Source organism: Capricornis sumatraensis, chromosome 15 (genome assembly GCF_032405125.1).
Source record: "Capricornis sumatraensis isolate serow.1 chromosome 15, serow.2, whole genome shotgun sequence".
In the NCBI taxonomy this organism is placed as follows: domain Eukaryota; kingdom Metazoa; phylum Chordata; class Mammalia; order Artiodactyla; family Bovidae; genus Capricornis; species Capricornis sumatraensis.
The window spans coordinates 68,554,429-68,575,776 of NC_091083.1; the positions used below are offsets into that span (position 1 = coordinate 68,554,429).

Below are 21,348 nucleotides of genomic sequence, written 5' to 3' on the forward strand. Positions count from 1 at the left end.
CATCCCTGTGGAGTCAGAGGGCAGGAGTTATTGAGGCTTGGGGCATGAGGAACCTTGCCTAATGTCGGGGCTGGAAGGACTGGGAGCCCAGGCCTCTTTGGGTTGAGTTCAGTTTATCCAGCATTGGCTGAGGGGCTGCCATGTGCCAGGTGCTGTGGTGGGAGAGACAGCCGGGCCCAGGGCCTGCCTGGAGGTAGTCCCTGACTGTCCCTGGGGCTCTTGGCAGAGTGGGGCCCCCTGGAGAGACTCTCCTTGTCTCCAGGAAGGGCCCTGATTCCAGACCTGGGCCAGTAGACTGGAGTCCCTGAGGAGCTATATGGGCAAAGGGTAGTGGGTGGGGGTCTGTGACCTCAGCTGCTGCCGCTGACCCCTCACTTCTCCGGACTCTCTCCCCATCCTCCCTTTCTGCCTCTCCCTCCTCCCCCTTCTCTCTGTGGCTCTTTGTCCATTTGTCTCCATCTGTCTCTCTCGGCGTGTGGTTCCTGTCCCCCTCGCTCTGTTCTGTCATGCCCTCGCTGCCCCTCTCCCTCATCACATTCTCTCTCCTTCATGCCAATGCAGGCGTGCTGGTCACCATGACAACAGAGACAGGCCCTGATTCTGAGGTGAAGAAGGCTCAGGAGGAGGCCCCGCAGCAGCCTGAAGCAGCCACTGCAGCGACCACCCCTGTGACCCCCGCGGGCCACGGCCATCTTGAGGCCAACTCCAATGAGAAGCAGCCGCCCCAGCAGGACGCTCGGCCTGCAGAACAGGTGTGTGCCCGGGAGCGGGGAAAGAAGGGAACTGAGGTGTACTGTTGACCCATGACATGCTGAGCACTGTGCAGGGACCATCGTGTTCATTTTTACGTTTTATTCTCCAGGACCTCAGGAGATAACTATTCATTTGCTCATGTTACAGTGCGGGAAATAGAGCCTCAGCAGGATGGACTCACATTACTATAAAGTGCTGTGTGCTTAGTCGCTCAGTCATGTCCAGCTCTTTGTGACCCCATGGACTGTAGTCTGCCAGGCTTCTCTGTCCATGGGGATTCTCCAGGCAAGAATACGGGAGTGGGTTGCCATGCCCTCCTCTAGGGGATCTTCCCAACCCAGGGATCGAACCCAGGTCTCCCACATTGCAGGTGGATTCTTTGCCATCTGAGCCACCAGGGAAGCATAAAGTGACAGAAGTGCAAGTCAAATCTGCATCTGTGTCTATCTATATATTGACCGCACTGCATGGCATGCAGAATCTTAGCTCCCTGACCAGGAATTGAACCCATGCCTTCTGCAGTTGAAACGTGGAGTCTTAACCACTGGACTGCCAGAGAAGTTCCAAGTCAAATCTAGATCTGGTGTTGAAAAATCTGTGTTCCTTCAACCTTATTTTCCTCTTCCCTCAAGCTGTTCATTCTAGCTGGGCAGGCCTGGTGTGACTCCAGAGCAAAATTCATCATCTAAAGAGACAAGAAGAGGCTTCCCTGGTGGTCCAGTGGTTAAGAATATGCTTTCCAATGCAAGGGACGCAGGTTTGATCCCTGGTAAAGAAACTAAAATCCCACATGCACAGAGCAGCTAAGCCCACACTGCAGTTAAAGAGCCTGCTCACTGCAACAAAGACCTAGCACTGTCAAAAAAGAAAAACTTAAATAAAAGAATAAAGAGACAAAGGACTTGAGGTGGGGGGTGGGTCATCTAGCCATTGAATTCACACCTCCCTTAGTTCACAACAAGACTAGAGAGGGAAGGGGCCCAGCCAAGATCATTGAGGTTATCTGCTGCAGAGTTAGGACTGATATGCAGGGCTCTGACCTCCCTTCCTTCCATTAGATCAGTCCTAGCCACAGGTGGCTCAGTGGTAAAGAACCCACCTGCCAATGCAGGAGACTTGGATTCGATCCCTGGGTCGGGGAAGATCCCCTGGAGAAGGAAGTGGCAACGCATTCCAGTATTCTTGCCTGGGACATCCCATTGACAGAGGACCCCGGCAGGGGCTACAGTCCATGGGGTTGCAAACAAGTCGGACACAACTTAGTGACTAAACAACAACAACAAAACCTCATGCTTGACCCAGTGACAGACTGGGAAGGAGGAGGCCAAGCCCTGATAACTTGGGCAGTGTTAGTTCTAAGGAGAAAGGATAGCGCCGGCCTCTGGGTTTGGTTCTGTGGGATGCTTCTGCCTGCAGGGGAGCAGTGGCCCCCTCCTATGAACCCACCCATTGTACGCAGTGCTGACTCTCCTCCTGCACCTTAGACAGGGGTGTCACCTGGGGGTGTTCTTAGAGGGCCATGGCTCTCATTTTGGAGTCTGTCTTAGCTCCAGCTGCTTCCTCATTGCATCTCATTTGGATGAAAAGCTATGGTTTCAAGCTCATTGACCAAATCCTTCCCTTGGTTGGACCTGCAGAGCCTAGACATGGAGGAGAAGGACTACGGGGAGGCCGACGGCCTGTCAGAGAGGACCACACCCAGCAAGGCCCAGAAGTCACCCCAGAAGATTGCCAAGAAGTACAAGAGCGCCGTCTGCCGAGTCACTCTGCTCGATGCTTCTGAGTATGAGTGCGAGGTGGAGGTAGGGAGTCACAGCCCAGCCCCAGCCCACTGGCCTCGGAGCCAGGACAGGCCTCTGGGCACTCAGCCTGGGCCAAGCCAGAGGGCATCCATTCTTAATGGAGGCCTGGACTGACTGCCGTGAGATGATAGGCCAGCCTTCCTTTGCCTAGACCTTGTCACCAAGGCCCAGAGAGGGCTCTTATGATTGCACATAGAATTAGATGAGGCCCAGGCCTGGCACCGGGAAAAGCCTTCTTAGGGTGGCTGTACCTTGGGTAGGATTCACTGTCTAGGGGCTGATCTGTAGCCTGGTAGGACCTGGCCTCTTCTATCTCACCGTGTAGATACCGCGGTTTCGACTAGAATCATTTTCATGTATTTATTGGATGGGGAGAGGGGTTCTCCCTGTGAACCACCCTGTCCAGGGCTCCAGGACAAACTGGTCACTCGAGGGTTCCATGGCAAAGTGTCCCCCAGGCATAGGGAGGCGGCGCATGGGAAGGACTGCTCCCCACAGGCTTTGTAGAAACCCCGTGGCATGGTTCTGTCCCCCAGTGGGTGGCAGGGAGGACACCTCTTCTCTGGGGTCAGCCCTCCTGGCCCCGCATTTAGCGTCTCCCTTTCCTATATTGGCTGGAACTCCCACTCGAATTCTGAACTCTGACCGCCCCCTTAGAGGTTCTGCCCCCGTCCACGTGCCATTCCCGGCTTGTCCACATGTATGGAAAAGTCCAGAGGGTGGCCTTACTGCTGATAGTTACAAGAGCCACCAGTTCCCCCCTACCCCACCCCAACCTCTGACTGGTCTTAAGTGACTGACTGACTTCTAAGCCCTGGGAAGCTGGTTCTGTCTTCTTTTCAGGGTTGGGGTTTCTGTCTTTTTTTTTTTTTTTTTTGATGTTTATTTCTTCCATAGAAGGGTTGCAGGGTGGACACCCAGGGCCAAAGAGAAGGATATCCTCTCCCTCTTCTCTTCTGCCCATGCCGGCTCCAGGGTGCTGTTTCAGCTGCCCTAGGAGAGTGTGAGGGTTTGACCGAGGCCACTTTCTCTGAAGCCCTCCTTCAAGAGAGGAGGCCAAAACCCCAAAATTCCTCTTGATTTTTCAGCCAATCCCACAGTCAGGCCTGATCCCAGTTCCCAGTGACTCTGCCAGACCTTGCAGGGACCTCACCACCTCCCTGGAGTCCCCTGCCTCTTTGGGTGGTGACTGCTTCACATCCCTCTGTTGGTGCTCGTCTTCACACCTGTGGGTTGGGTACCCACAAGTTCTGGGCTCTGTCTTTCCTAATCCTCAGGCCTGGATGGTGCCCAGAGAGGTGCCACGTGTCGATGGTGGAGCTAGGGGAGAAGGTTACTCCCACAGTGCTGCTTCCATCTGAAGCTGATTTAAGCACTATGAACAACTGAAGAAACTCTCACTGCTTGGATAGGGGGCGCCCCCTTAGTGTAAGGGGAGGGACCGGGGAGGAGAGTTACTCTGTGACACTGAGTCCCAGGCCCTCCCCTCCTCCCCTGCCCACATCCGTGACTCATCAGGCAGCTCGTCTCTTCCTCTCACATCCAAAGTTCAGATTTTTGGTTTTCTCCTCCTTGGGTCCAACTTAGACTGTTTCTCTTACTCACTGTACAGGAAGGAGAAGTCAGTCGCACCCTGACCCCACTCCGGCTTCCCCCCAAGCAGATTAAGTGCTAGGAGGACCCCAGGAGGGCTTGGACGAAGGCAGTGGATGGGCTGGGATTAGTGTCCCCCCAGGGTCCCTTTGGACTTGGCGAGCAGAGCCCGGTGGGAGACAGGAGCTCTGAGATCCTCCCCAGACGCTGGAAGCCTCTTGGGGGTTTTCGTGTTGTCCTGGTGAAGCCTGGGGCACCTTCCCACCCCACCCTGACGTGTATTCCAGCCTCATGGGATCTCTGCATCTCTCTCTAGAAACACGGCCGGGGCCAGGTGCTGTTTGACCTGGTCTGTGAGCACCTCAACCTCTTGGAGAAGGACTACTTTGGCCTGACCTTCTGTGATGCCGACAGTCAGAAGGTACCTGGGCTGGGGAGCAGAGTTGGCTGGAGGGTCTGCTGCGGGGAGACGTCTTCTCTTAAGCCCCCATTGGCCTGGCCGCATGCTATGGCTTCCATCAATCCTCAGACCTTCATTAGGCACCTTGTCTTTTTTGGGGGGAGGCGGACACGACTGAGCGACTGAACTGAACTGAGACCATTTTTAAAATCTTTATTGAATTTGTTTCAATACTGCTTCTGTTTTATGTTTTAAAGGTTTTTTGGCTGCGGGGCATGTGGGATTTTAAATCCCCGATCAGGGATCTAACCTGCAACCCTGCATTGGAAGGTGACCTCTTAACCACTGGACTGCCAAGGAAGTCCCCACTAGGCACCTTCTGTTTGCGCAACCCCAGGGTTCATCCATCCCTGTCTATCCTCAGTTCTCTGTCTCCGCTGTGTGCCGGTCCTTCCTTGGGACCTGCAAGTCAGCCCCAGATGCTGTGGCATAGCTTCCTGGGGAAATAACCCCAGTGACTCCTCCTCACCCTTGGGACACTCCTGTCTGCATTTCCTCCTTCTCACCCATGCCAGCTGCATTACCTGTTCACCGTGCTGCCTCAGGGCAATGCCAGGCCCAGGACCCCAGGTCTCCAGTCCTGTGTGAAGCCAGGCCTCATTCCCTCACCTCCCAGTCCCAAGGGAAATGACCCAGACTGCTCAGCCAGGGAAGGATGTTCCCTGCTGGGGTGCTGTCTGCAGGGCCTTTTAGGAAATTTCTGTCTCCTCGCCCTACCCAAGTCCCCTCTCCCAGCTCCCTCTAAGGACCTCTTGTCTTCTCCTGCAGAACTGGCTGGACCCCTCCAAGGAAATCAAGAAGCAGATCCGGAGTGAGTGACTTGCCTTAGTGGGTGCATGGTGGGGCCTGCATCCTCCTTGGGATAATGCATTCAGACCCATGAGTTCATGGCTCTGCGTGGCAGATCTTAGGGAAGGCAGGGTATTATTGTAGAGATGAGGAGCCTGAAGCCTGAACAAGAGGAATCACTGTCTGGAGTCAGTTAGCATGTTAGCAAAGGAGTATTCAGGATGTCAGCCCTAGGCAGCCCAGGTCTGCAAGCCCAGAAGGGACTTACAGAGTCATCTAAGACAAGGGGGCAAACTGATGGCCCTCAAAACAGCCACCCTCCTGTGCTGGGCCAGTGTTGTCTTGGGTGATCAGTGACTTTTGACTCAGAATCCTTGTCTGCACTGCACTCTAGGCTGCTGCCAACTGATCGGTAGTGAACATGTCCTTTATTTAATACTGGGTAACTGAGGCCCTGAAAAAGGCAGTTATTTACCCAAGATCACAGAGTGAGGTATTGGCCACGCCAGGTCTCCAGCCCTGGCCTCCCAATACCATCCTGCACTCTTTTCAAGGCCTGGAGCGAAGACAGATGAACAGGCCAACAACCTGTCTTTTCTGGCCCAGAGGGGAAAGCAAGGCATATTGGGAGGGACAGGGCAGCCTTCAAATGGCAGAAGGGAGAGGTAGGTGGACTTGGAGCCTGGAGGCAGAGATGCCTCCACCAGGGGCTCCGCCCCCTTGGCTGTGCTTGGGTTCCCTGGTCCCCTGGCTGGAAGGCTATAGCCGAGCCTGTTGCCATGACAGCAGGCAGCTGGGTCTAGGGATCCCAGCTGACTATGCAGGAGGGGGCTTGAGGATTCCTCCTGTAGCCTCCTGTCAGTTGGAGACAAAGAGGCAGGCTCGCAGATAGTGCCCTCTCCTCTGGGGCCAGCAGGGTCCCAGGCCTGGCCTTCAGGCTCCCCCCAGGAATGTCAGCCCCGCCGGGAAGCCTGCCCCTCATGCCTGAGAGGGTCAGAGCACATGCTGGTGGCTGAGAGTGTTTGAGATGGACCAGAACTTTGGAAGAGCGAAGCTGCTGATAGAATCTTTGGGTCTCAGCTCCCTCCCAGGGCAGGGAGTCAGGTCCCCTCAAGTTATTGCAAAGCAGAGCTGCCTCCTTCAATCCCTGTTCCTTTCCGCAGTTTCTACTCATTCATCTCAGTTCTGTCTTCCAGGGCTCCATGGAACAATTTGCTTATCCCCTACTCTACCCTCCCCATCATGTGGCTTGTAGAATCTTCCCCAACCAGGAATTGAGCCCAGGCCTTCAGCAGTAGGATGCAGAATCTTAACCACTGAACCACCTGGGAATTCCCTGTCCCCTTTCTTGATTTGTGACAGCCCCAGCCTTCTAAAGCTGGCACCTGAGTTCTGATGTCCTGGCCTTCAGAGTTTGGTATATTTCCTCCTGAATCTCAGTGCCCATCACTCAGGGTACTGGGGGTGATTCCTCTACCTCTCCGGATTCCTGCATCTCCCTAGCAAGTGGGTTAATGATTCCTGCCTCACTAGGTGGGGATGAAGTTTCTATGATGTGGTGTGGACAACAGCCAGCACAGAATAGGTTCTTCACAAAGTAGGAGGCAATCTGGTGTGATGGTTAAAAGGGCAGATACGAGTCAGACTGCCTGGATTTGAATCCTGACTCCATCACTACTTCTTGTGTTAGTTAATTGTTCTATACTCATCATTTATAAAGTGCAGGTCACCCTTATAACTAGGGTTCTTGTGAGGATTAAATGAGTTAATAGGTGTTTAATACCTAGAATGTGCCTGCACATAGTAGCACCCACTTGTTTTAGCCGTTGTCATTATTATTGTTAATTATGCCATTATTTTTCCTCTTTCTCTCCTTTTTTTTTTTTTTTTGGCTGCACTGCATCGCTTGCAGAAGCTTAGCTTCCTGGGCAGGAATTGAACCCAGTGAAAGCCTGGAATCCTAACCATAGGCCACCAGGGAACTCCTCCATTATTATTCTTGAGACAGGAATTGTTTCCCCTTGAGGAGTCAGCTGTGGTCAGGAACCTAAGCTGTGGGGTCTTGGGATCAGAGGCTAGACCTGCTTTCTACCACTGGCTGGCTGGGTGATCCTGGGAGGATGACTTAACCTCTCAAAATCTTCGTCTATTCAAAGTGTACCTCGGCATCATTATAAAGATTAAATTTCACAAACACATAGAGAGTTCTTAGCAAGCCAGGCAACCAGCACTTAGTACGTTTGGGAGAAGTGAGAGCTATGAAGATAGTAATGGCCAGAGGGACAGGATGGTAGTGGCGGTGTGGCCACCAGCCCTTCCTGACCACGGCTATGCCCTGGATGGACCTTGCTTTCTCAGTTTGTCAGGGGTCCTTTTTTAAAAAATTGAATTAGTTAATTTAAAAATATATTTATTTCTTTTGCCACGCCAGGTATTAATTGTGGCATACAGAATCTTTGATTTTCATTGCAGCACGAGAACTCTTGGTTGCAGCATGTGGGATCTAGTTCCCTAACCAGGGATTGAACCTGGGCCCCCTGCATTGGGAGCATGAAGTCTTAGCCAATGGACCACTGAGGAAGTCCCTGTTGGGGGTTCTTTTAGAACTTGGAGCCCAAAATATCCCAGGGGCCATCTGACCATTGTTCTGGACTATGGCCTTTCATCAAGGCCTCCTCCCTTCCCACCCCCCGCTTCTTAAGTGGTCATCCCTTTTCTCGGCTCACAGAGCTTTTCTCCAGCTAAAACCTCGGCCTTTATTTTTCTTTACTTTTTAAATGTGTACCATTGATTTTTCATAGCTAAATGTGGAGGTTAACATTTATCCCAGTGAAATGTGTTTTGTTACTTTTAGCCCATTATATTTGCCTTTCAGTCTCGTTTATAATCCATTTGAGATGGAGTCAACATCAGATAGGACAGAGTTTTGCAAAGTCTGTTCTGAGAAACATTAATATGGAAGGAGGCCCTGTGACAAATGGATGCTGCAGGTCAAATGGGCTTTGGAAACTCTTGAATACATGCCCCCCCTTTAAGAGGTGCAAGCCACAGCAGCAGAGTGAGAGCTCTGAGAAACCCAAAGTCAGGAAACCTGTTTAATGTGGTACTTTCTAGGTTAGCTATCTTCCCATTAATGTCCTGGGCACAGACTTTGGTGTAGAGGAGAGTGGGCTCTGCAGCCAGGTGGCCAGGGTGGGGCTGAACCTTAGCGTTGCCACTTCCTAGCTGGTGACCTTGGACTGGCCATTTTGCTACCTGGGCCTCACCATCCTCATTTACAAAATGGGGGTGATCGTAGGACTTGTTTACTGGGCTCTTGTGAGGTTTAATGATGTGATGTTTGTAAAGTATTTAACAGCATGTCTAGCATGTACCGCTGGTTTTCTTTCTTTCTACCTTCCTTCCCACTGCTAGTTCACAAGTCTTTTAACCTGGGCCTTAGTCTCCTCGTCTGTCAAGTGGGAGTAATGTTCCAGGCTTTCTTACGGGTTTGTCCTAAGATTACAGTCATGGGAAAACTTTGAAAAATTGCCCATGAGATGGTACATCCGGGCCACCCACTGGGAAGATGGGGCCCCTCTGATCTCTTCTCCCACCTGCTCCTCTCAGGCAGCCCCTGGAATTTCGCCTTCACAGTCAAGTTCTACCCTCCTGACCCTGCCCAGCTGACAGAAGACATCACAAGGTGAGGGCTGGGGAGGGGTGGTGTTGGAGGGGGATGGACTCGGGCCCCTGGGAGACACGAGATGGAATATGGGTACACAGTGTGGAGGGCAAACCCAGATGCCCGCTGAGGCCATGCAGACAGCATCAACAAGGGAATCCGACTCAGTGCAAGAGAGTGTGATGCAAGCATAGTGGTCTATGCAGTGAGTCCTTGACTTCGGAGGGGGAGGAGTCACAGGGTGCGGAGGGTCTCAGTGGGAATTCAAGAGGACAGAGCCCACCTAAAATGGTCCCTGTTCCCCTCGGCAATCACATGGGCATTGGACCCTATTGTTGGAGGAAGGCTAGATTTGAGAGTAAAAGACACGACTGAGCAACTTCACTTTCACGTTTCACTTTCATGCATTGGAGGAGGAAATGGCAACCCACTCCAGTGTTCTTGCCTGGAGAATCCCAGGGACGGTGGAGCCTGGTCGGCTGCCGTCTATGGGGTCGCACAGAGTCGGGCACGACTGAAGCGCCTTAGCAGCAGCAGCAGCAGCAGCCACAATTTTAAAATGCTGGCAACTCATTTAAACTTTCAAAGCATATGATGTGGGCCATCTCTGGGTAGGATAAGACAGACACATCTGAAGGCTGATGGGCTGGGTGGACCACCCGGTTTTGACTATGGGGATAAGGAGGGATTAGAACATAGATGCCTTTGAAAGTGAGAGTTTGGTCCTGTGTTTTGAAGTGTGGTAGTCAAATGGGGCGTATGACATCCCCAGGGAGGCAAGCCCAGGCTGCTGGAGTGAATCTGGATTGTGGATGTAGGCCTTGTGCCTCAGGGCCAGTAGATAAGAAGGCTTGGTGATTAGAAGAGGGTGTGAAGCATCACTCACGGGGCTCAGCCTGCCTCTGGAACCCAAAACAAGGAGAGGACTTTCTCTTTATCTAAGTGTGTTAGTTGCTCAGTCATGTCCGACTCTTTGCGACCCCATGGACTGTAGCCTGCCAAGCTCCTCTGTCCATGGAATTCTCCAGGCGAGAATACTGGAGTGAGTTGCCATTTCCTCCTCCATCTCTTTATCTAAGCCCCTTCCAAAGAGATAGTCTTACTTCTTGATATCCTGGGGCTGTATCAAGCCTACCACAAATAGGATGTGCTTTGGAGCTAAGCCAGTCCCTGTCTCCCACTGGGTCCCCCTCTAATCTCTGCCACTTGCCAAGCAGTCAGCCAAGGTCAAGATACTGACTGTGGACTTGAGAGATAAAACAGATGTTCCTGGAATAGATCAAATCTGAGGCCTTGGCCTCATTAGCCCTGCTCTAATTCCTGAGGTCAGCTTGGGGCTAGGGTGGCAGCAGCAGGGTCTAAACTTCATTCCTGACAGGGCCGAGAGCTTTAGACCAAGAAAACCCCCACCCTTCCTGGTTTTGCCCACTGTGCCTCCCCTCTTTGTTCCTGGACATTGGAACACCAGGAAAGAAGTTAGCCCTGCCCAGTATGGATGGCCTCAGGTAGTAGCAACTATTTAGGTGTTTATTTTTAGGGGGGTGCACTGCATGGCATGCAGGATCTTAGTTTCCCAACCAGGGATCAAACCTATACCCCCTGCAGTGGAAACCAGTGGACCACTGAGGAAGTCCCTGTGGCAGCTGTTTAGCAAAAAATATTTAAACCCCAAATAAACTGGTTAAAACGACAAAGTGACTGGAATGAAAGACAAGTCTGTGTACTTGGCAATGATTTCTGAATTTGGAGACTTTTGCATGAAATGCCCATAAGCCCACCCTTGGCGCCTGTGATGTTTGAGCTGCTGTTGATTCTGAACCGCAGCCTTGCCTCTGAGCATACACTGAGGCTCCATGCACTTTTTGCCAGAGCTTCAGTTCTGACTGCAAGATCATGTCATGGAGCAATGCAAACTACTTAAAAATAAAAGCCACTTAAAAGATACAAGTAATTGATAAAAAAAAATGGTGAGACATGGCAAAGCGGTCAGGGAGGTACTGCAGGCTGAGAATGAACTGGAACATTAAAAAAAATACACAGTAATTTAAAAAGCAATAAAAAAATTTGTTTGAAATGGTTCTAAAAATGGTAAAATCATCCAAGTGTGCATGAAAGTTATAAAAAGTCTTGAAAGTTATAAAAGTGGTTGAAAATGTTTCTTCTGAGCCAGTTTGGTTTTTGACAATTCATTTAGAGCTGTAGCCAAATTAAAAAGTTCTGAGAATACATTGGCAAACAGGTTTTTCCGGATGGTGGATTATGGTACCGAAGTTAAAATGAATAAAATCAAGTCGCACGTGCTGACATGGGAAGGGCTCTAAGGCACCCAGCTGAGTGTGAGAAGGCAAGTGAGCTGCACAGTCAGATGTTGCATTTGCTAGATTTACCTGCTAAAAACTCCCCAGTAATCAAAACCATGTGCATTTTAAAACTTTATTCTATTGAAGTATAGTTTCTTTATCATGTTGTATTACTTTTTGCTGTACAGCAAAGTAATTCAGTTATATGCACACACACACATGTATTTTCTTTTACATGTTCTTTTCCATTATGGTTTATTTCAGGTAATAGTTCCCCATGCTATCCAGTAGGACCTTGTTGTCTTTCTATTCTGTATCTATTGATAATAGTTTGCACCCGTGAATCTGTAGCTCCCATTCTGTTCCCCCGTGCCACCCCTCCCCTTTGGCAACCAAGTCTGTTCTCTGTGTCTGTGAATCTGTTTCTGTTTTATAGATAAGTTCATTTGTGCCATATTTTAGATTTCACATATAAGTGTTATCATGTGGTATGTCTTTCTCTTTCTGACTTACTTTACTTAGTGTGATACTCTTTAGATCCATCCATGTTGCTGCAGATACCATTATTTCATTCTTTTTTATGGCTGAGTAGTAGTCCATTGTCAGAGAAGGCAATGGCACCCCACTCCAGTACTCTTGCCTGGAAAATCCCATGGACGGAGAAGCCTGGTAGGCTGCAGTCCGTGGGGTCGCTAAGAGTCGGGCACGACTGAGTGACTTCACTTTCACTTTTCACTTTCATGCATTGGAGAAGGAAATGGCAACCCACTCCAGTGTTCTTGCCTGGAGAATCCCAGGGACGGGGTAGCCTGCTGGGCTGCCGTCTATGGAGTCACACAGAGTCGGACACAACTGAAGTGACTTAGCAGCAGCAGTAGTCCATTGTATTTGGTTGGCCAAAAAGTTCATCTGGGCTTTTCTGTAATGTCCTGTGGAAAAACCCAAGTGAACTTTTTGGCCAACCGAGTATACCACGTCTTCTTTATCCATTCATCTGTTGGTGGATATTTAGATTGTTTCCATGTCTTGGCTACTGTGAGTAGTGCTGCTATGAACATAGGAGTGCATGTGTCTTTTTGAATTATATTTTTTCTGAATATATGCCCTGAAGTGGGATTGCTAGATCATATGGCAACTCTATTTTTAATTTTTAGAGGAAGCACCATACTGTTTTCCTTAGTGGCTGCACCAATTTACATTCCCTACCACAGTCTAGGAGGGTTCCCTTTTCTTCACACCCTCTCTAGTATTTGTTATTTGTAGACTTTTTAATGATGGTCATTCTGACTAGTGTGAGGTGGTACCTCATTGTAGTTTTATTTGCATTTCCCTAATATTTAGTGACGATGAGCATCTTTTCGTGTGCCTGTTGGCCATCTGTGTGTCTTCTTTGCAGAAATGTTTATTTAGATCTTCTGCCCATTTTTTGATTTTTTTTTTAAACTAGATGATATGAACTGTTTGTATGTTTTAGAGATTAAGCCCTTGGTGGTGGCATCATTTGCAAATATTTTCTCCCAGTCCATAGATTGTCTTTTTGTTTTGCTGATGGTTTCCTTTGCTGTGCAAAAGCTTATAAACTTGATTAGGTCCCATTGGTTTAGTTTTGTTTTTCTATTGCCATGGGAGATTGACCTAGCAAAACATTGGTATGATTTATGTCTGAGAATGTCTTACCTATGTTCTTTTCTAGGAATTTTACAGCGTCATTTCTTATATTTAAGTCTTTAAGCTATTTTGAGTTTATTTTTGTGTATGATGTGAGGGCATGTTCCAATTTCATTGATTTACATGTGGCTGTCCAGCTTTCCCAACACCACTTGCTGAAGAGACTGTCTTTTCCCCATTGTGTTTTCTTGCCTCCTTTGTCAAAGATTAATTGACCATATAGGTCTGTGGGTTTATTTCTGGGCTCTCTAGTCTGTTCTGTTGATCCATATGTCTTTTCTTGTGCCAATATCGTGCTGTTTTGATTACTGTAGCTTTGTGTATTGTCTGAAGTCTGGGGAGGGTTATACCTTCTGCTTTGTTCTTTTTCCTCAGGATTTAGCAATTCTGGGTCTTTCATGGTTCCATGCAAATTATAGGATTATTTATTCTAGTTCTGTGAAAAATGTCACAGGTAATTTGATAGGGATTGAATTAAATCTTTAGGTTAGTTTGGCTAGTATGGCCATTTTCACATGTTCATTCTTCTAATTATGAGATGTCTTTCCATTCCTTTGAATCATCTTTTCTTTGAATCATCTCTGATTTCTTTTATTAATGTTTTATAGTTCTCAGCATATGAGTCTTTTACTTCCTTGACCAGGTTTATTCTTGTTTGTTTGTTTTATTAATTTTTTTGGATGCAGATTCTAAAGGGGATTTGGTTTTTTTACATTACTTTTCTGATATTTCATTGTTAAAGTGTAAAGAAATGCAACCAATTTCTGTATGTTAATCTTGTATTTTGCTGCCTCACTGAATTGATTGATCAGTTTCGGTAGTTTTTATGAGGAGTCTTTAGGATTTTCTATATATAGTATCATGTCATCTGCATAATGAGAGTTTTATCTCTTCCCTACCAGTTTGGATACATTTTATTTCTTTTTCTTGTCTGATTGCTGTGATTAGGACTTCTATTCAATATTATGTTGAGTAGAACTGGTGAGGTGGGCATCCTTGTTTGTTCCAGATTTTAGTGGGAAGGCTTTCAGCTTTTCAGCATTGAATATCATATTGGCTGTGGGTTTGTCATAAATAACCTTCATTACGTTGAGATATGTTCCCTCTATACCCACTTTCTTAAGATGTTTCTTTATCATGAATGGATGTTGAACTTTATCAAATGCTTTTTATGAATCTATGAAGATGATCATGTGAAAATTACATACATTTCTAGATGTCCATGGAGGAAAAAGGTCTAACCACCACAGGGATAACAGGAGTAACCTCTGGGGGAGGGGATTAGGACTGAGGATGAATATAAAGAGGAAATTTAGAATTACCTCTAAAGTTTACACTTTTTTCCCACCATGAGTATATATTAATTGTATAATTCAAAATACATCACATTTTAAAAAAATGGCTAAACCAGCAAAGCAGTCCTAATTTAGCTTGAAAATGAGTTTGAAATTGAAAATGTTCCCATAGTAGGAAAAATCCATCAAACTTAGAAATGAACAAAAATGCTTAACATTTCATGAAATGTTACATAACCATCTTCTAAGATATACCCAGAGCATTAACACATGACCTGCCAGTATTAACACATGGCGTGTCTGGGAATATTCCTCTCTGTGCTGAGTATCGATTAGTTTGGAGCTGATGGATCCATATGAAGCTGTGGTTGGGGGCATCTAGGGAGGGAGTGGGCCCCCCCGTGCCCATGCCCGCTCTCCCCTATCTCCAGATACTACCTGTGCCTGCAGCTGCGGGCGGACATCATCACAGGCCGCCTGCCCTGCTCCTTCGTCACGCACGCCCTGCTGGGCTCCTACGCCGTGCAGGCTGAGCTGGGTGACTATGATGCTGAGGAGCACGTGGGCAACTATGTCAGCGAGCTCCGCTTCGCCCCGAACCAGACTCGGGAGCTGGAAGAAAGGATCATGGAGCTGCACAAGACGTACAGGTGAGAGGACCTCCACCCAGGCCTCCCCTGGCTCCTCGGCCTATTGGCCAGAACCTTCCTGGCTAGATCCTAGAGGCTGTGCTGTAAGGACCCCACCTGCTTCTGCTGCTAAGGTGAAGTGTGTCTGAGAGCAGATTATCTCATCAGAGGGGAATGATGGTAACTCACTATGTGACCTTAAATGACTTCTGTATGGGTGCGATAATTCCCTGTCCTTGGCCTCTGAGAATTGGTCTCTTGATCGGCCAATTGGAGATAACACAGTAATAACTATTATGTGTCCCTGGGTAAGTGTCCTGATGTCTCCATCTTGGCATAAAGGTCAAATTTACATTCTAAAGCCAGACAATCAGGTTCACCTTTTGGCTCTGCCACTTTCTAACTAGGGCATCTTGGGCTGGTTGTTTCACTTCCCCCTGCTTTAGTTTCCTCATCTGTTCAGTGGGCACTAAGAAAATCTACGTTATAGGGTCCTAGGGGTGCTAAATGGCATATATTAGAGACTCACTGCATGTAATTGTTGCTCTGTGATTTGAGGGGTTGAGTCATTGATTGTGCAGTGGAAGACACCTTGTTCCAGGAGTTAGAAGATAGTTAACTAGTTGGGTGATGGTGGGCTGGCTATTTAACCTATCTGCCCCATTTTCCACCTGTATTTTAAAAAAATGTTTTTCCCACTTGTATTTGTAAGGACATAGATTATCAGTGTTTCTCAACTGCTGGTATTGGGGCAAAAGAATTCACTGTGCAGGATGTTTGGCATCCCTGGACCCCAGGCCCTAAATGCCCATAACACCCCTTCGGTCTTTGTAAAAACCAAAATGTACCCCCCATTTCCAAATCCCTGCCGTGAAGGTGATACCCTCTCCCTGAGGGTCCCGTGGAATTAAATGGTCCTTTTAAGCTGGAAGCACTTTGGACTGCAAGTCCAGGCTTGTTAGGGGAACCCAGTGTGATAAATGATACGAAAGTGTTAGTCACTCAGTCATGTCCGACTCTTTGCAACCCCATGGACTTAGCCAGCCAGGCTCCCCTGTCCATGAGATTTTCCAGACAAGGATACGGAGTGGGTTGCCAGGCCCTCCTCCAGGGGATCTTTCCGGATCCAACCAGTGTCTTTTATGTCTCCTGTGTTGGCAAGCAGGTTCTTTACCACTAGCACCACCCAGGAAGCCTCTTAGTTGAGACATGTAAGATCTAGTTTCCAACCAGGGATTGTACTCAGGCCCCCTGCCTTGGGAGCATGGAGCCTTAGCTGGAAGTCCCCAGCACTTCAACTTTAACAGCTCTTTTGACTTAAAGCAGACTGACCTCTAGTGTCTAGGCATCCATGCAGCAGCTCCCCAAGGTAGATGGAACACAGGAAACTGAGGATACAAGACAGATGGAAGAAAGTGGTTGGGAATACAACCACGGAGCCACATTGTCTGGATTCAAATTCTGACTTTGCTACTTAATAACTGTATGCCCTTAGGCAAGTTATTCAAGCTGTCTATGCCACAGTTTCCTCATCTATCAAGTGAGAATAGTGCTATCTACCTTGTAACTTGTTATGAGGATTCACATGAGTTAATACATGTTAAGTGCTAGGACCGGTAACCAGCTCATAGTACTCAACAAATGTTAGCCATGGCTAAGTGCAGAGCGTGCAGTTTCCTGGCAGCCAAAGCCAAGAAGGAACGTGGTGAATTACATAACTCCTCTTTTCAGAAAGCAGAATGTGTACCTGTTCTTCAGGGAAGATTAAATGGCTTCTGAGAAAAATAGCTGATGTGGGTAATAATTCAGGAGCCCCTGGGTGATTATAATGATCAGTGTCAGTCACAGTGGTTTCATTGTCGTGAAGAAACAGAATTTATGGTTCACGCTTAACCCAATGGCAGAATGAGGCAAAACTCCAGACTCCCGGCTGAGCCCTTGAATGCTTCCGGGAGGAACTAGGACTGGCCCTGAGCTTTGGCAAGAGACGAGAGTTCAGTGGGCTGAAGCAGGGGGCTAGGGGCACACCATCTGGCACTGAGAGCAGAGGGGAGAGACCGGGAAGGCCCAGCTGCACTGTGCTCCAGAAAATTTTCTTTCTGGAATCTCAGGTTCTGATCATAGCCACCTTCAGCTGGCGGGACTCGGGCCCAGGCCTTTCCCATGGCCATCATTGATCACTTTCTTTCTTTCCCTTAGGGGCATGACCCCAGGAGAAGCAGAAATCCACTTCCTAGAGAATGCCAAGAAGCTGTCTATGTATGGAGTGGACCTGCACCATGCTAAGGTACGGCTGGGGGCCGGGGTTCCCCGGGCCTGGGGGTGCCCCCGAGGAGCCACCAGGGCCTTCCGGAGGGCTCGGTGTGCCAGGCTTTCCTCATTTCTCACTCCTTGACGCCCCATAACCGTTTACTTCCCCATGACCCTTATGATTGTCCTTATTATTTATGAGCCTGGCTGTGCTGCCACTAGACTGAGAGCTTCATGCGGGAAAGACATGGGTCTGAACTCATTTCTGTATCCTGAGCGCACAGCATATGATCTAGCGTGCCTAGGTACCACTAAATGTGTGCTGGGTGAATGAGTGAGTGAGTGATTGGTGGAAAATGATGGAACAAGTGAGTGGTGAGTCAACGACAAAATGAGTGAACTGATGGCTCTGTGAGGGATGCATCAGGCGACTCCCCGTGGATGCTCAAACCTTGCTCCTGAGGGCTCGTTACAGGCAAGCCCGGAGAGGGGTTGTGGGGTGGGTGGCAGGCTGTCCTCAGGCTTGGACCCAGACCGTCCTTGCACGGCCCCTCCCACACAGGACTCAGAGGGCATCGACATCATGTTAGGAGTCTGTGCCAACGGCTTGCTCATCTACCGGGACCGGCTGAGGATCAACCGCTTCGCCTGGCCCAAAATTCTCAAGATCTCCTACAAGAGGAGTAACTTCTACATCAAGATCCGGCCCGGGGAGGTGAGCCTGCCTAGGGAATCCCTTCTTCCCTGGGATCAACTAAAATGGTGGGACCCTGGCAGCTAGACCTTGGATTTTTCCTTCCTGGGACATAGATGGAGGTGCTAGGTGAGGAGAGGGCCCTCTTTTGCTGGGGCTCTCTACATAGACATTACACTTTCGATGTGTGCCTGCGTGTGCACGTGCACACGCACACACACATACAATAGTGTACCTATAAAGACAGCCACATAGGGACTTCCCTGGTGGTCCAATGGTTAAAACAATGTACTTCCAATGCAAGGGCCATGGGTTCAATCCCTAGTCAGGGAAATAAGATCCCATATGCCATGTGCAGCCAAAAATTAATAATAAAAAGATAACCACATATACTTAGGTTACACAGATCAATGAATGTATGCCCATATCTGGGCTTCCCTAGTGGCTCAGTGGTTAAAAACTCACCTGCCAATGCAGGAGATGTGGGTTCAGTCCCTGGGTCGGAAAGATCCTTTGGAGAAGGAGATGGCAACCCACTCCAGTATTCTTACCTGGGAAATACCATGGACAGAGGAGCCTGGTGGGGCTACAGTCCATATAGGGTCTCAAACAGTCAGACACAACTTAGCAACTAAGATAACAGCAGCACCATGTCCATGTTGCCATGTTTTGCTTACATGTGGTACTCGAGCGTGTACACGTATGAAGGTACACACGCATGCACATGATTATACACACATGCAAACTTGAATACTTCCACCCTCCACATCCCGTGCATCACAAACTCCACTTTGTTCTACCTCTAGAATTAGGGCGAGCCCTTCTGCCTCTGGCCCCCTGTCCACTGCCCTGGCCACCACCTCTCCCCTCCACCCCTCTCCTCTCCTTCCTACTGGTCCCCTGGCCTCCACGGTCACTGTAGGCCTTTTCCCTCACAGCTGCTTAAGAGTCCCTTCCAGCAGATCAGGACAAACCTACCCCACTCCCACTCCTCCCTTGAACCTTTCGAGGGCTCTCTTGGCTCTTGGACTCAAGTCCTAACTCTTCTGCCAACCTGCCTCTCGCACATGTCTCTGCCCTGCCGCCCCACGCCAGTGGCACTCCAGCCGCTTGGGGCCTCTCTGAGATCCTTAAGTAAGCAAACTCTCACCTGTCCGAGCCCTTTGCATCTGATGTTCCCTCTTCCTGAGATCCTCTGCCCCTCCTTCTCACAGAGCTTTGGTTCCTTTCCCATCCTCCAGCTCTCTGCTCCAAGATCCGCTGTGTAGAAAGTATTCCCTGATAACCCTCTTTCTTTCTATTTATGTACTGATTTGGCTGCACCGGGTCTTAGCTGTGGCATGTGGGATCTTTGTTCTGCACAGCAACATGTGGAAACTTTTAGTTCCCACGTGTGGGATCTAGTTCCCTGACTAGGGATCAAATCTGGGCCCCCTGCGTATGGAACACAGAGTCTTGGCCACTGGACCATCAGGGAGGTCCCTGATCACCCCTTCTAAAGTAGCACCTCACCCCCGGCCTGCTCAGCCATTCTTTGTCACATCCCACACCTCTGTCCATTCCCTTTGTGCCCTTATCAGTATCTGAGATGAGCTTGTGTACTCACTTATTATCGATCTCCCTGCCCTCCCCCAACCCCTGAGAATCTTCTGTTTGGTCACCATGGTGTCTGCTGCTTAGCCCTGGACCTGTCACAGAGTAAGGGCTTAACCCACCTGATTGATTAAATGAATGAATAAATGATACATACATATATCGTTTATATATATATTTATATAAATAAGTAACCAGGCAGAGTCATACAGGCCTGAGAAGAGGTGCAGAAAGCCTGCACTGGCGGCGGGAGTGGGCCTAGGCCCTCCTTCTGACCCGCCCTCCCTGGTTTTGCAGTACGAGCAGTTTGAGAGCACGATTGGCTTTAAGCTCCCGAATCACCGGTCAGCCAAGAGACTGTGGAAGGTCTGCATCGAGCACCACACGTTCTTCCGGTGAGCCTGCGCCTGGGCGGGGTGGGTAGCTGGGGCTAAGTTAGAGGCTGTGTGAGTGGATGTGGGTCGTGTCTGTGTTCTGTCCGTAGAAGGAGCCAGTAGGGACTCTAGGAAAACCCTCCTCCTCCTCCTCTTTCCCCAAGCCTCTCCCCTTCTGGATCACTTAGAGTTGTGGGAGGAGAAGGGGGCGACAGAGGATGAGATGGTTGGATGGTATCATCAACTCAGTGGACATGAGTTTGAACAAACTCCGGAGATGGGGAAGGACAGGGAAGCCTGGCGCGCTGCTGTCCATGGCGTCACAGAGTCAGACATGACTGAGCGATTGAACAGCAAGAGTTGTCGTAGCTGGTGGGACAGCGGGATGGAAGGCCAGCTGTGGTCCAGCCTTGGGTCTGGCATTGCAGGTCTGGTCCTCCCTCCTTACCTCCACCCTTCCACCCCTCCCCTGCAGGCTCGTGTCCCCTGAGCCCCCACCCAAAGGCTTCCTGGTGATGGGCTCCAAGTTCCGGTATAGCGGGAGGACCCAGGCACAGACGCGCCAGGCCAGCGCCCTCATCGACCGGCCCGCGCCCTTTTTTGAACGTTCCTCTAGCAAACGGTACACCATGTCCCGCAGCCTTGATGGAGGTATGCCCCGCACTGGAGGTTGGGGGACAGGGGTGTGTGGAGAGTACATCACACTCGTTTTGCACCAGGCCTGGAGGCCCAGGAACACTCCTGCGCCCAGTGCCTCTCTGTGAGTTAGTTTAGCCTCTGGGTTCCCCTCCTGCTGGAATGTGGCACTGCCAACTCCCTGGGCTTCCCACAACTTCCCTGAGCTGTGGCCTTTTGGGGTTCCGGTTTATCATATGGTTTTCTGGGCCCCCTTCCTCAGAAGCTGAGCTGTTCACAGACTGGAATGGTGAGGAATGTAACTGCAGTGAGGAGCTGGTGATGTCCTACCGGAGGCAGAGTTATTCCCAATCATTTCTTTGGTTCCACTGGGCTCTGGACATCTAACCACAGGGCAGTCTCCACTGCCCCCATTTCTGTTGAGTTGATAAAGGCCCTTACTGTCAATGAGAATTGCCTGTATTGAGGCCCAGAGAGGTCGTGTGATTTATCCAAGGTCACACAGCCAACAAGAGATGGATTTGTGATTTGAACCGAGGTGTGGAATCAGGAAAGGACCTGGGACTGGAGGCAGCTCAGTTGCCCTTGTATGAAGCAGACCAGGGTTTCTCAAAATGTAGCACCAGAACCAGCTGTAAGCTTGTGAACTTGAGGAGTCTCAGACCTTGACCTGATCCTACTAAATCAACACTCCTTAGGGCCCAGGACTGTCCCAGGATATGCACACAAGTTTTTAGGAGAGATTCAGGAGCCCTATGGGGCATTGGGAGTTAAGCAGATCTGAGTTCCCCTGCTTTGGAAGCACAGAGCCTAAACCAGGGAAGTCCCCCAAAACAATAACATTCGTG

At 49.4% G+C, this 21,348-nt stretch overlaps 1 protein-coding gene across 1 annotated transcript in view; it reads left to right on the forward strand.

Moving 5' to 3' along the window:
- The window catches only part of EPB41L1 (erythrocyte membrane protein band 4.1 like 1), a 71,886-nt gene that overhangs the window by 15,977 nt on the left and 34,561 nt on the right, over positions 1–21,348 (forward strand). Inside the window, exons 2-11 of the mRNA XM_068987484.1 lie at positions 562–752; positions 2,391–2,555; positions 4,465–4,569; positions 5,377–5,419; positions 9,007–9,082; positions 14,756–14,974; positions 17,153–17,240; positions 17,766–17,918; positions 19,788–19,885; positions 20,340–20,515. Coding sequence (XP_068843585.1) covers positions 562–752; positions 2,391–2,555; positions 4,465–4,569; positions 5,377–5,419; positions 9,007–9,082; positions 14,756–14,974; positions 17,153–17,240; positions 17,766–17,918; positions 19,788–19,885; positions 20,340–20,515 — 1,314 coding nt within the window. The remainder of the gene's footprint in view (positions 1–561; positions 753–2,390; positions 2,556–4,464; positions 4,570–5,376; positions 5,420–9,006; positions 9,083–14,755; positions 14,975–17,152; positions 17,241–17,765; positions 17,919–19,787; positions 19,886–20,339; positions 20,516–21,348) is intronic.